At 41.6% G+C, this 14,760-nt stretch overlaps 1 protein-coding gene across 1 annotated transcript in view; it reads right to left on the bottom strand.

Moving 5' to 3' along the window:
- Susd5 (sushi domain containing 5) overlaps window positions 1-14,760 on the bottom strand; it is a gene marked incomplete at its 5' end in the record, with an annotated part of 61,744 nt that overhangs the window by 18,971 nt on the left and 28,013 nt on the right. Inside the window, one exon of the mRNA XM_004635303.2 lies at window positions 5,329-5,517. Coding sequence (XP_004635360.1) covers window positions 5,329-5,517 — 189 coding nt within the window. The remainder of the gene's footprint in view (window positions 1-5,328; window positions 5,518-14,760) is intronic.

Genomic DNA, 14,760 nt, shown 5'->3' with positions numbered 1-14,760 from the left:
ACAATATTTATTTTTTCATAAGAGCAAATTAATTCTTGAGAAAGTCAAGAGAACTATGCAGTCTCCCTTTCTCTTCTAATGCTTTCCATCATCATCTAAATAAGCTCAAATCAGTTCAAAAAGAAATCACCTCAAAAATAATAAAAGCAAGCAAACAAACCAAATCATCCCAGACAACCTCCTCCAGCTCAAGCATGAGTCTCTTGGCCTCGGGCCTCTCCCTCAGGCCCCCTCACTTGTGTAGCAATCCAGCCTGGCTGGGGTACATCCTCCACTCTGAAAGTACGCTGAAAATAGGACATCCAGAACTTCCCCACTGTGAGGCCAGTGCACACCTTTCAGCCTTTCTTTGCTTGATTTCGGCAGCCTCTGTATTCACTGGCCACTTCTAACTCCAAACACTTTCTCTAAAATGTCTTCTGCTAGACTTTGCTTGGCAGCCTTCCCCTGCTATCTTCCAACCTGTGCCTCACCGTCCCCTCTGAGGCACCCAAGTACTAGTGTTGCCTTCAGGGCTTGGACAGTGTTTGGCTCAGCTTTGTAAACATGCACTTAGGGTCCTGCAAAGCAACAACAACAGGCTGTGGAGTGAACAGATGAATGGCCGCTCAGCTGGCACAGGAGGAATTATCACTCAACCCCAGAGTCACCCAGCTTGAACCCCTGCTTGATCCACCCAGCCAAAAGGACTGTTCTCAAATTGGAAGCAGTTTCATAATTAGAAGAAGAAAGTTGAGCACTAGAAAAAAAATTAATGTGAATAGTAGAGTAAAAAACTTGAAGATATTCTTGCAACACACACAGAGATTTAAAAATAATAACAGATACTTTTGATCTACAGAGTAATACAAACTGTAATGGTTTGTATACCCCACCAAGTGCAGACACCAGAATTTCTGCTTAGCGTCTGAAAGCTCTAACAACAGCACTGTAGTGAGAAAATAAACATACAAAACCTGCGTTTAGTTCTCATTTCACTGGGGCCAGTAAACAACCCATTTGGCTGGTGGGCGTGGCTCAGGGGACAGAGCCACACTTGAGTGCACCACGAAGAAGGACGTTAAGGCGACGGTGGGCACCAGACAGGTAGCTCAAATTGTGAGTCTAGCGCTTGTCCCTATCTGTAATTTTTTGTTACTGGCATTCACTAAGACAAGTAGATAAACTGAGGCAATGAACATAGAAGATTTTGCAATAATTTGATAAGGAAATTGTCCATTATTTACATCAACAAACAAAATTGTGTTTAAATTGGAATCTTTCATTTTTGTATTTTATTAAAGTATTTTATTAAAGCAGCTGTCAATAGCCCAAAAGAACTGAAATAGACACAAACTATGCATTAAAAGATACTCCAAGGAGTAAAGAGATGAAGTTATAAAAGGGAAAGAATACTCAAAACACATTATACACATTTCGTAAAATTTGTATAATGTGCATAATGTAAACAACCTATGATACGTAAATAATTCCAATCATTTAGAAAAAATGGACAAAATATTTAAAACAGGCATTTGGTGTGAGAACATTTTATTGATTGATTGATTGACTGATTGGACCTGGGGATTGAACTCAAGACCCTGCGCTTGCCAGGCAGGCGCTTATAACATTTTAATACTTGAATAACATGTGATAAGTGCTCAACTTTACTATCATCTGAGAAAGGAATATATACTATCACTAACATCACCACTGAGGAGCCACCAGACGGTGGTCTTGGAGGTCGGTGAGGACACTGAACAAGACTCTGGTGGGAGGGAAGGCTGACCAGAACGCTGCAGGGAATTCTTCGGCATCATTCAGCTCAACACACACACACACACACACACACACACACACACACACACACACACCAGCCTAGCAATTCTACCCCTAGGAACTAGTGGTCAAATGTTCCCATGTGAACCAAGTGATATGGATGAGAGCTATCATGACAGCATAGTTTGTGACGGCCACTAAATGAGAACAAGCCACATGAGCTGGCTGATAAGCAGTGGTGTGAACCAAGGGCTCTTGCAGATAGTCCAAGGACAGTGTTTCTACACATTCAGTGACACTGCTACCCTGCAGCCAAGCTGCTCGGAAGAACCAGCATTCACTTGGTCTCCAATGTCACGAGAGGTCGGGGATCAGCACCTGAAGGACTCTGGGGGTGAGAGGAAACCTATTGTGATTAAGGAACAATTCAGGGTCTGGCACGAGTGCTGAGCTACAAGCCCAGCTCTGCAGTAGAGCTTCCCAATGCCCCTGAAGGGTTCAGCCTCTTCAGTTGGCACTGGAGGTACTGTGGGGATATCATGTTGGGTTGAGGAAGGTTTCACATTACTCACTGGGGCTGAGGCTTGAGCTGCAGCATCATGGCAGATTAGGAAAGTTCCCACCTTTGCCGTGGGTTCTGCTGTGATGGTAAGCTTGGAGGTTTATCAGTCACAGATTTGGAGGTTTATCAGTCACACTGGACAATGCTAAGGTTGGCAGGGACCTGGCAGTGAAACTCACTTCAGGATGCTCTAGAGACTGAGACAGTTGCTCCTGCTGGTGGAAGAGGGTTCCACCTCAGTATGGTGTCTAGCTGGCTTCCAGAAGGTTTGACCTCCCAGAAGACTCAGAAGGCTACTCTGGGTTCTCCTGCTGGCTAGGAAAAGGTTCAGCTTCCTTAGGAGGCCCAGAAGCTGAGCTCAGGCCTCCTGCTGGGCTAGAGAAGGTTCAGCCTCCTTGGTAGGCTTTGAAGTTATGGTAGGTTCTAATACTGAGTAAGTAATAATGGTGAACCTGATCTCAACCTGGAGGCTGAAGTATCACCTAACAATGTGATTGGAGTTTCACTTCTTTTTTTTTTTGCGGAACTGGGGATTGAACTCAGGCCCTTGCGCTTGCCAGGGAAGAGCTTATTCTACTGAGCCATCTCCTCAGCCCCTGGAGTTTCACTTCTATTTTCTAAAGTGGATCCTAAAGCGTGAACTCCTTGCTCAACTGAAGTTTTGATTTCCTCAGGAGTCTTTCCGGGCTGAGCTAGAGCTTCCTGCTGGATTCCAGAAGGTTCAATTTCCCCAGGGGACTCAGATGGTTGAACTGGCTGCTCTTCTTCACTGGGAGAAGATTTAATCCCTACAGAAGGGCGGAGAAGATGAGCTGCATGTTCTAGTTGGGTTAATGAAGGTTGACTTCCTCAGGACTCTCTGGGAGCTGGGTTGGGGCCTGCTGCTGGAATGGAAGAAATGAAGGCTTCTTATCTGTCTGTGAAGTGATTGAAACCTCCATATCCATAGGTTTCACCACAATGTTTGGTAAGTGTGAGAGATAAAGCTCACTTCTACTTGGAGATAGAACATGTACCTTCTGAGGCAGACAACTGACCCATAAGCTCCTCAGTAGTAAGTTCAGACTCAGCTGCTGCCTCCTTGCTGGGCTGAAGATGTTTATTTATTTATTTATGTAAAAAAATTTTTTTTTTAAAAATTATTTATTTATTTGTGTGTGTGGCCAGCTCAGCCCACCAGGGGGCGGGGCTGACTGGCATGTGGTGCTGGGGGATTGAACCGCGGTCCCTTGTGCTTTGCTGAGCTTGTTCTAAGTAGGTGCTTTAGACCACTGAGGCATCTCACCAGCCCATATTTATTTATTTTTGTGGCTGGCTCAGCCCACCCTGAGGCAGGGCTGGCGCAGCATGTGGTGCTGGGGATCAAACCGCAGTCCCTATGCTTGCCTAAGCTTGCCTAAGCAGGCGCTTTAGACCACTGAGCTATCTTGCCAGCCCTGAAGGTGTTTAAATATCTTAGCCTGGATACATGTATTTTGAAGCTATAAGTATACACAGTTTTGGAATCTAATATCTTCCCAGTGAGGTGAATCATTTTTTCTGTATGAAATAGCCTGCTTTACCTCCAGCAACATTTTTTTCTTTGAAATTAACTCTACTGGCTAGTTTTTCATGGCTTTCCCCCCATTCTTTCACTTATAAACTTTTATTATTATAATTAAAATGTGTACTAGGACTCTTTAAAGTTCTTGATGGGGCACCCCTCACATCCAGAAGATTGGTAGCCCCAGAGCAGGCAAGGGGGCAGACAGAATAGTTAGCTCTCACTGGTGGGTCACCTCACCCCTTGAAGCAGACCACACAGCTGTCCTGGAGTTGGCCCCCTCTACCATGCAGCCCACCATGACTGACTGATAAAGTACAAGGGAACAGTACTTGCCAGATGAGTCTGATCAATTGTATAGAAGTCCCCTGAAGGCCCACCTCTCTTGCATTAACCCACAGCATTGCTCTTGGTGTCCCCACATGGGTCATGCACAGACGTCAGAATCACCACATTCAGGGAAGCCCCCTTTCCTGTACTGTATTCATGACAAAACCTCCCAGCTCTGTTTACCATTTAAAGGTTACTTTTCTCAGAAGTCACTAGGTCAGCTGATATTCCCCATGGACCAGTTTCCCAAGAAAATGAGCAAGAAAGTTAAGGGTCAGTTTGATCCTCAGGGAAGGGCAGATTGTACTGACCATTTACTCCTGGAAAGGAAGATGGGCTCAGTTGTATAGATTCTGCTTTGAAATGCTGCAGAGATTACCAGGTTCTAGATGTTGCCAGGTCCAGAGTTTAGCTGAAAGGCTGAAAGCCACTTCTGAAAGGCACCTTGGTGGAGAAGAGCTCACCATCTGTGGCCAGCTGAAGCACAGCCTTTGCTGTCCTGTGTTGTAGTTTGGGGTTTTGCAAGGTGAACAATACAGGACACATATTTTATGAGATTATTTCATAATTCCCTGAAGAATCACATACAAGAATGCAGGAAATCTGTCCACACACTAAAGACCAAAGAATCCAGCTGAGGGCCTGGATCCCACAATAATATCCTGCATGAGCCCAGCTGAAGACCTAGAGCTCATAACAAGGCCTCCCACGAGTCCAACTGGAGGGCTCTAGGCATGTCTCAGGCAGGTCTGTTTTACGAATCCACACTGGAAAGGCCCAAAGGTCAGTGGTGGTAGTTAGAAAGTCTTTGCCAGCAGGATGAAGGATCTGTACTGGAGCCAGGAAGTGAACCTCTAAATAAGAACCAGAGCTGCCCTGAAAAGTACCACAGCCATTCTCAGCAGCAGTGAAACCCCAAGCGCCTCCAAAGGACGGAACCCTCTCTCTTCCTCATTTCCCTTTTGTATCCTCTGAGTGATGAGCCACCCTAGGTGGCTCCTCTGCGCCCCTGGGGTGTAGAACTGCTGAGCCAATTTATTCTAAGCTTCTCCAGTTGACATAATCAGTCAACCATGACAGCCTGTGTGGGCTCTGTGAGAGTGGAGAGGTGCTCAGCCGCAGGGCTCTTGCTTACCTTTCCCGCAGGCCTGCACCAGGCCATACCACTCGCCACAGCTGTTACACAGCAAGGTGAAGGCTGTTTCTCGGTGGCCCGCGACAGACCCCAGGGCACACACATACAGCAGCTCGTCCCCCATATCCAGGCCAGTACGGCCCTGCAGGATGGTGTGTGGGAACGCAGGCGGGTCTCCGCATGGCTTCTCTGAGAAAAAGGAATCACCGTCAGCTTTTCCAAATGGGGAGAACTTTTTCAGCCTGTGAGAACGCACACCTGGAAAATGCCCACCTCCTATCCCTGACTCCCTGTGTCAGTGCTTCCAACTACACCCAAACTGGGATCCTAAGGGCAGTTTCTCATTCATCCTAGTAACCCCAGGGCCTGGCAGAATGCCCAGCACAGGTGAAGCGCTCAAAAGGTACTTCTGGAATAAATAAATGTGGTATATATTCTATAACATTGTATATATATTTCATGTGTTTGGTACACGGTCTCATTACACAGCTCAGATTTATAATGATCTTCCTGTTTTCAGCCTCTCCAGGGCTGGGATTATAGGTGTGTGCCACCATGCCTGTCTCAGTGGCCAGCTCAGCACCCCTGTGGGCAGGCCTGACATGGTATGTGGTACTGGGGATTGAACCTTGGTACCTGCACTATAGCTCTGATTTGAAAATTGCCAGACCACACAAGCTTCTGATGTGTCCTTGAAAGAAGGACCCAGAGACACAGGTCTAGCAGCAGCTCCTTTTGTCCTTTTTACATATGTGAATAGGTTTGCTGTGAAAAGTTAAGATGCTACAGACTTGAGTGTCTTTATGAGGGGGGATCAAAAACCCAACCAAGGATGCTGCCCAGTGCCATCCAGTGGAAAGGCAGGCTCATGAAAACATTACAGCGTGTCCTCACGCACCTCAATCAGGAATCTCACACCATGTAACTTTGGGTATTGCCCGAAATAAAAATGACCATGAAAGGTAAATGTTTTGAATCAGTTCAAGACATTGAGGCAGCCATGACAGCACAACAAAAGACACTTAGGAAAGAGGACTTCTAGAACTTCTTCAGGAAGTGGCAAGAGAGATGGGATAAACGCATTTGAAGTGAGAGGGATATCTAGTACAATCTTGAGGGGGTCTAGTACAATGTCTTCTACTGTAATAAATTCTTTAAAAAATTCAAACATTCACTAAAGTTTTCGATCATACCTCATATATATAATGCACATATATTAACATAATATAAACAGATTTATGTTAATCTATATATATTAACACAAATAATACGTTTCACTGAGTGCTATGCTTTTTTATTTTAATAAACCATTTTTGAAGATAAGTTTTAGATTCACAGCAAAACTCTGAAAACACATAGAGTTTTCATATTCTCACTTACCCTTCCTCTGTAAACCTCCCCAAAGTCAATATCCTCCACTACAGTGGTATATTTATTATAATCAGTGAACCTGGGCCGGTCAAATAGCTCAGCAGATTAAAGTGCCTGCAAGCAGGCGCAGGGGCCAGGGTTTCCATCCCTGGGCCTGCTGTGCCAGCCCCACCCCGCAGGCACGCTGAGACAGTTATTGAAACTGGGCGTGGTGGCGCGCACCTGTAATCCCAGCTCTTTGGAGGCTGTAAATGGGCGGATCATTACAAGTCCAATCTAGTGGTGAGACTCTGAACACACTGTAGACCCTTCCCTAAAATAATAATAAAAAAAAAAAAAAAAAAAAAAAAAAAAAAGGACCTACCTAGATAAGTCTATCTGTAGACCCAGTGAACCTACACGGATATGTCTATTTGGTGACCCAAAGTCTATATATTACTTTTCCATTCACTCTGGGTGCTGTACATTCTGTGTTTGGACAAATGTTTGAAGACATGTATCCACCACTGTTGCATTATCCAGAGTAATTTCACTGTCCTAAAGATCAACTGTGCTATGCTTATGCATTCCTCCCTTCCCCAGTGCTTGGCAACCACTGATTCATTTATCAAAGAATGTGACTGATTGTGGAGGAAGAGTATTAGTTTTGTAAGAAGCTGACAAACTGTCTTCCAAAGTGACGGTGCTATTTTTCATTTCCATCAGAAATGAGAGCTCCTGTTGATTCACATTTTCATCAGCATTCAGTAGTGTGAGGGTTTAGGATTTGGCCCATTCTGGTACAAAGACAGTGTATCTGTTGTTTTAATTTGCAATTAATTAATGACACATGAAGTTGATCATCTTTTCATATGACTGTCTGCCATCTGTCTTTTTATTTGATGAGGTGTCTGTTTAGATTTTTTTGTCCTATTTTTATCCAAGATATTCATTTTATTATTGCTAAGTTTTAAAGGGTTTTTGTACATTTCTCATAGCAATCCTTTATTAGATGCGTCTTTTGCAAATATTTTCTCCAGCCTGTGGCTTGTGGCTTGTCTTCTCATTCTCCTCACACTGTCTTTTACAGATCAGAAAGAATTCAATTTTTAGTGAGTTCAGTTTTTCTATTATTTCTTTCATGGTTCATGCCCATCTCACATCCAGGAAGTTGTTTCTTCCATGCTAGGCCCTCTAGGATTTCTCTTATGTTATCTTCTAGTTTTATTAGTTTTTATTTAATATTTACAACTGTGATTAATTTTGAATTTTTTTGAGGGGGAATTTAGGTCAGATTATCCAGTTTTTGTAATACCCATATGGTGACAAGACTGCCTTTCCTCCTTTGTCAAAGAGCAATTGACCACATTTATGTGAGTCTGTGTTTGGGATTTTTAGTCTATCTGATTGATTTATTAGCCTATTCTTTTGTGAATACCTTACTGTCTTGGTTACTGTAGAAGTCTTAAAGTCTAACAGCATCAATCCTCTGACCTGGTACTTTAATGCTGAGTTGGTTACTCTGGGTCTTAATTAATTAATTAATTAATTAATTTCTACAGGGTCTTGCTAAGCAGCTTGGACTTGTAGTGATCTTCCTGTCTCAGCTTCCCCAGCATTTGGTACTGGGTTCAAACCTGGGTCCTTGTGCCTGCGCTTGCCAGGCAGGCACGTAGACCGCTGAGCTATCTCCCCAGCCCTACTCTGGTTTTTTTGCTTCCCCCTATAATCTACAGAATCAGAATCTTCATATTCATAAAATAACTTTCTGGAATTTTGATTGGGGTATCCATGCATAGAGCAAGTTAGGAACAACTATGTTAACAATATTGAGTCTTCATATCCATGAATATAGAATATGTCTTTACTTATTTACTTCTTTAGTTTATTTCACTAGAGTTTTGTAGTTTTCCTTGTATAGGTCTTGTTATCTTTTCTTAGATTTATAGTAAGGCATTTCATTTTTGGGGTTTTTTAATGTGAATGATGATGTATTTTTAACTTCAGATTCTACTTGTTCATTGGTAGTATACAAAAAGATGATTATCTTCTGTATATTAACCTTGCATCCTGTAACCTTGCTATTATTAATTCCAAGAAGTTTTTAATTGTTGTTGTTATTTTGGCTTCTTTTTCTTTTTAAGACAGTTTCTCTATGCATTTCAGGCTGGCCTTGAGTTCACTGTGTAGCCCAGGCTGTTCTCAAGCTTGCAATGATCCTCCTGCCTCAGTTTCCAAGGTGCTAGTATTACAGGTGTGCACCATCATGCCCATTTTTATTTTGGATTGTTTTGGTCAGTTTTTTCAGATGTTCCACATGATTATGTTATCTGCAGACAAAGGCAGCTTAAATTCTTCATTGTCAATTTGTATAACTTTTCTTTCCTTACTGTTTTAGTTAAAAGTTATAGTATGATGTTGAAAAAAATGATGTGAGAGGACATCTTTTGCTTTATTCCTGATCTCAGTAGGAAATCTTCATGCTTTTCAATAATAACGATGATGTTAGCTGTCAAGATTTTGGTATATCTTTTTTTGTTGAGGAAAGCTATGTAATATAGGCTGGCCTTCAACTCGCTTCTATAGCCCAGGCTGCCCTCGAAGTCCTGGGGATCCTTCTGCCTCAGTCCCTTGAGTGCTAGGATTATAGGTATGTACCATCATACCCAGCTCGCTTCAGATTTTTTCTTTAATTTGTGTTATTTAGAAGCATGCTTTTTAATCTCCTGATATTTGGGATTTTCCAACTATTCTTACAGAAATAGTAGCACCTGTAATCCTAGTATTGAGGCAGGAGGATCACTATGAATTCAAGGCCAGCCTGAGCTACATAAATGAGTTCAAGGTTGGCCTGCACTATTCAGGTTTCCTCAACTTAATAAATATTTCTATATTTTTGAAAGTTTGTATTAAGAATGGATTTTGGGCCGGGGAGATGGCTCAGTAGAATGCCGGGGAGATGGCTCAGTAGAATAAGTGCTTCCCTGGCAAGCGCAAGGGCCTGAGTTCAATCCTGGGTTCCGCAAAGAAAAAAAAAAAAAAAAAGAATGGATGTTGGATTTAGTCAAATGTTTTTTTTTTTTTCTTTTGCATCTATCACTGTAATCATGTGACTTTTCTTCTATAGCCTATTGATGTGTTGGTTTTTGTTTGTTTGTTTGTTTGCTTTTATAGTGCTAGGGATCAGACCCAGGACCTTGGGTGTGCTAGGCAAAAGCTCTGCAACTAAGCCACAGCCCCGACCAATTAATTTCTTTTTAAAGGTGAAACTACTTGTGACAAATCTCATTTAGTCATGGTGCTTAATTATTTTTATACACTGTAAGATTCACACTGCTAACATTTTGTTGAGGATTTTTGCATCTAGGTTCATGAAAGTGCAAACATTTGTAATGTCTTTGTCAGGGCCAGGGAGATGGGTCAGGAGAATAAGTGCTTGTCTGGCAAGTGCAAGGGCCTGAGTTCAATCCCCAGTTCTGCCAAAAAAAGAAAAACAAACAAAGAAACAAAAAACAAAACTAAGCAAACAAAAAACCACATGTAATACCTTTGTCACATTTTGGTATCAGAAATGCACAGATCCAGTAGGCAGGTTAGTAAAAACCATCAACTGGAGGTAATTAAAATCTATAGGCTAGGGGCTGGGGAGATGGCTCAGTGGAATAAGCGCTTGCCTGGCAAGTGCAGGGGCCTGAGTTCAATCCCTGGTTCCACCAAAAGGAAAAAAAAAAAAGAAAAAAGAAATCTATGGACTATTTTTATCAAACAATAGAAGATTAAAATTTTTTCTTAAGCTACACAGAACATTGACTCAGACAAACCACATTCTGGGCCATAAAATACATATTAGTAGATTTAAAAGAATAGAAATCATGGTATCTGCTCTCACACTACAGTGAAATTACATCAGAACTGAATCATAAATACTTAGAAAATCCTAAATACCAGGCGATTAAAGAACCTGCTTCTAAGTAACATAAGTTAAAGATGGACAATAAAATTTTGAAAAACAAAACAAAACAAAAAAAATAAGTTAAAGATGGAATCTCAAGAAAGCCACATGTGGTGGCACATACCTATAATCCCAGCACTCAGGAGGCTGAGACAGAAAGATCATCATGAGTTTAAGGCCAGCCTATACTGTTCAGTGAGACCAGGTCTCAAGAAAAAAATCTCAGGAGAAATTTTTAAACATTTTAACTAAATGAAAATCTGTCAGTTTGTGCTCTGTTTTTAAAAAACTTATTGGGATGGAGTGGTGCTTCAGAGATATTTACATGCCAGGCCAGAAGCCAGAAGGATGGCTTAAAATTTCTTCAAAAATTTTCCAAGTTAGTACTAGAATGAACTTTGTTATGGCTAGTGTCTAGATGTCCCTCCCAAAGCCTCATGCGTCCTAGGTGGGGCATTTTGGAGGTGGTTGAATCTAGGGTGTGTGATACTGGGACTGAGGGACTTGGAAAGCATAGAAGGGAGTGGCAGGCTGCTGCTGCTGCTGCTGCTGCTGCTGCTCCTTGTTGCCTTCTGCCTGCCCTGCTTTGCCATGGACTGTTTTTCCTCCTCTGATGCCTTTTTGCCAGGCCATCCTTCCTGGATCCAATGAACTATGGACCAAAAGCTTTATACACCATGAACCAAAATAAATCTTTCCTCCTTTATATTTGGGTGTTGGGCATTTTGTCTTAGCAATGAGAAAAGTAGCTAAGACAAACTTCAGTCTTTTGAAAGGCTATATTGTAGGACATATTATACCATCATTAGCAATCCTGACATTGATCTCAATTTTTCATAGTAATAAACAATATGATAACAGTCCCATAGTCTTGTATATATCTTTAGAATAAACTTGTAGAAGCAGAAATGCTACGTTAAAGTGATGCAGTGATACTTTTTTCAAAAAAGAAAGGAATCATTTTAGCTTCAGATTTTCCCTTCTAATTTTACATGATGCTTTCCTTTAGTCCTTATATATTTGAATTACTTCAGAAGCACACTGCCTAAAAGCAGACATGCTAAGAAAAGATGAAAATAAAAAATACATCTTGTGCTTTAAGCCACCCCAATTGCCCTGACAGCTTATAGTTCTGGTAGCACCTTCCCAAAGAGATTTATTATTATGTATATTCTTTAACATGAGAGACACTTTTTGAGGAATATATATATATATATATATATATTATATACATATATATATATTTGAATGACACATATATAATGGAAAAAAGCAGCACAGAATGCCTGTTTTCATTTTTCACCCCAAACCCTTTGATTTGATTTTCATTCACCTACGTGGGAAACAAGGAAACAAGGACAAACAACTATCCTAAACTTGTCAGAGATCTAGGGACACTCAATAGTGTGGCGGGGATAGAAGTAGGGACATCATTCCAGGGCATCTTGTGAATAATATGGAAGTCATCTGCCTTAATCAAGTCAGGCAAGTGGAATTCCAGCTGGCCTGTCAGGGACAAAGTCTTATCCTTTCTCTCCATCATCCTTAGCTGCCCATGACTGCTCTGAACGCCCTTTTCTTCTTCCACATCTAAATCCAGAAAAATGGTGACCCTTCATCAAACTATCAAAGGATCAATGAGTATGTTTTTCTTACACAGCTCTCTCTGTAACACAACATCAGTTCCTTGGAAGGAAAATCCAGGAGTGTGAATCCAAACTCACACCCCACCAGACTCACATGATCTCCACCCTCAGAGCTCATGCTGTGAACTGACACTTTGAGCAGAAGCTATATCTACGTTGAAGAGCCTGCGGGCAGATCTTGCTGGGCTAGCACACTGATTGTGGTGAGCTTAAGTGTTGTGCGTAAAGAGCCATGGTTATCTGTGGCTATCTCCAGTCCAGTTTAATAGACATCAAAATGCTCAGAACATATGCAAAGTCTGACAGAACTCTAATTTCCACCAATCCTGAAAACGTCTGAGTCTTGTAAGAGGAATCTCCCTGCCTTGCCTGCAGCCTGCCTACCTAAGGACCCTGCTTATCCATTTTGTATATACATTAGTTCATGATTTTCTTTTGTTCTGTGCCTGTAAATGATCATGTAATTTCTTCCATGACGACATATGTCATTCAAGGTAGCTTGAATCCATGCTTCCTGGCCATGAGCACTCATATTTGGCTCAGAATAAACTATTTTCATATTTCCTTTAAAGCAGAGTTATTTTAGAATGACAATTTCCAGATTGACAAAGGCTAGAATCTGGGTCAGGAAAACCACAATCATGCTCCTGAGAGTCTGGGTACACACAGCATGTGTTTCTGAATTACCCACAAATGTTCAAGTCAGGAAACACACTACTTCTTAGCTGGTGTGATGTGGGAGTTCCAGGACAACAGTTCAGTGTATTAACACAACCAAGCATGTGCCAAAAACACCATTCTTATCCAGGTGCAGCTCAAATTAGTTTCTTTCACTAATCTTCCCATCTTTCACTCATCTCCTCACCAGGGAGCTGTGGAGAACTGCTGGATATATAACTGAACCCTCCTCTCTAGAGGGTATTGAGTATTTGGTAAATTTACTAATCGTATGCTATTTCTCAATTTTTCTGTAGGTAGAGATTGTGGTTTACATGTTTTTCAGAACTTAGAGTTGGGTTTCAACAATGTCAACATCAATTACTATTATTTTTCCCTTCCAAAGAAAGAAGGTTTGATAAAAGGTCTTGTTTGTCCAACAAATACATACTAGTAAAAGCATTTATTTGACTCATTTTTCAACTGTGAAGGGTACATTTGCTGGAGAGCTTTTGATAAATAATGTTTCCACAAAGAATTTAGAAGACATAGGCAGATGGAAGCGTTCATCTTGAAAAACCGTAAAATTTCCATCTTGACCTATGAAATTCTGAAGAGCCAGCAAAGCTACTTTATTATTTCATAAGCCAATGATGAGGAAGTTCTAACACAAATGCTTGACATCTTCTCCATCCTTTCAGTGCTACCTAAGCTGTGTGACAAAGGCCCTGACCAGCTCTCTCCCACTGACCTACCCCATCCCTGTAGTGTCTTTTCCATCCCACCTGATTTTAGCTTTACTCCTTGAACTCTACCTCAGGGGTTCTCAAATAAAAGCATGCCCAGGAGTCAGTGGGAGGGCTCCAGGAGCCTCCCCACTGCTTTGCAGTTTCCGATTCAGCGACTATATCCAATAATTTGCATTTCCAACAAATTTCCAGGTGGTGCTGTGGACCCTCCTCAAAGGACTACTGTTCTAGTTAAACAAAGGAACAAAAAAATCTATCCTGAAAAATAAGCAAGACGAATATATAGTGATCAGAGGCAGAACAGGGATTGCTTCTGATTGGGGCACAAGGAGGGGTAGAGATGCTTGGAAAAAGGCTCAGGGGTTTCTGAGGTGAAGGAAATGTTCTATGTTTTGATTGGGTGTTGATGCCACAGGTGTTCACATTTGTCGAGACTGTTAACTCTGGACTTGTGCATTTTGCCAAGTAAATTAAACCTTAAGGAATTAAGTTAATTGAGCAAATGCCTTTCCTCAGAAAATATGTCGTCTATTCAACCTGAAAGATAAATGGTTGAAAATTATGCACAACTTCTCCCAAGGGAAATTGTAGGTCACAAGGGGCCCTGCCTCAAGTTAGTGGTTTCTAACTTGCAGGCCTTCTAGGAGGACTGCAATATTTAGAAGGTATACACATGTTCAGACATACCTGTAACAATTGCCATTTCCATTTATGGAAATAAATTTACATACTGTTTCCTGAGTTTTTGCTCCTCAAAAAATTACATCAAAAATCTTATAGAACCCTAACTAACTATATATACTGATACCTGTGAACTAAGCTACTGGACTGCAAATGGTAATTTGTAATAGTAGTTTTATGCTTGGAGAGCCTGTCGTTCTGGTCTTCTGAATATGGGCTGCTTGTCATGACATGCCAGTTGCTGCTATGATGTCTCTCGGGTAGATGGTTGTTCAAAAAGAAGGGGGTGGTGAATGAAAGCAGGAGACAGGAAAAGGAATGTTGCGGGACTGTCCTGCTTCAAGGTTGTATATGGCGAGATTTTTGGACTTATGTGTAAACATAAGTATATAATTCT

The sequence above is a fragment of the Octodon degus genome, unplaced genomic scaffold (genome assembly GCF_000260255.1).
Source record: "Octodon degus isolate 3935 unplaced genomic scaffold, OctDeg1.0 scaffold00071, whole genome shotgun sequence".
Taxonomy (NCBI): Eukaryota; Metazoa; Chordata; class Mammalia; order Rodentia; family Octodontidae; genus Octodon; species Octodon degus.
Note: the sequence above shows the minus strand (reverse complement) of the source record. Positions and strands in the feature narration are given on the sequence as shown.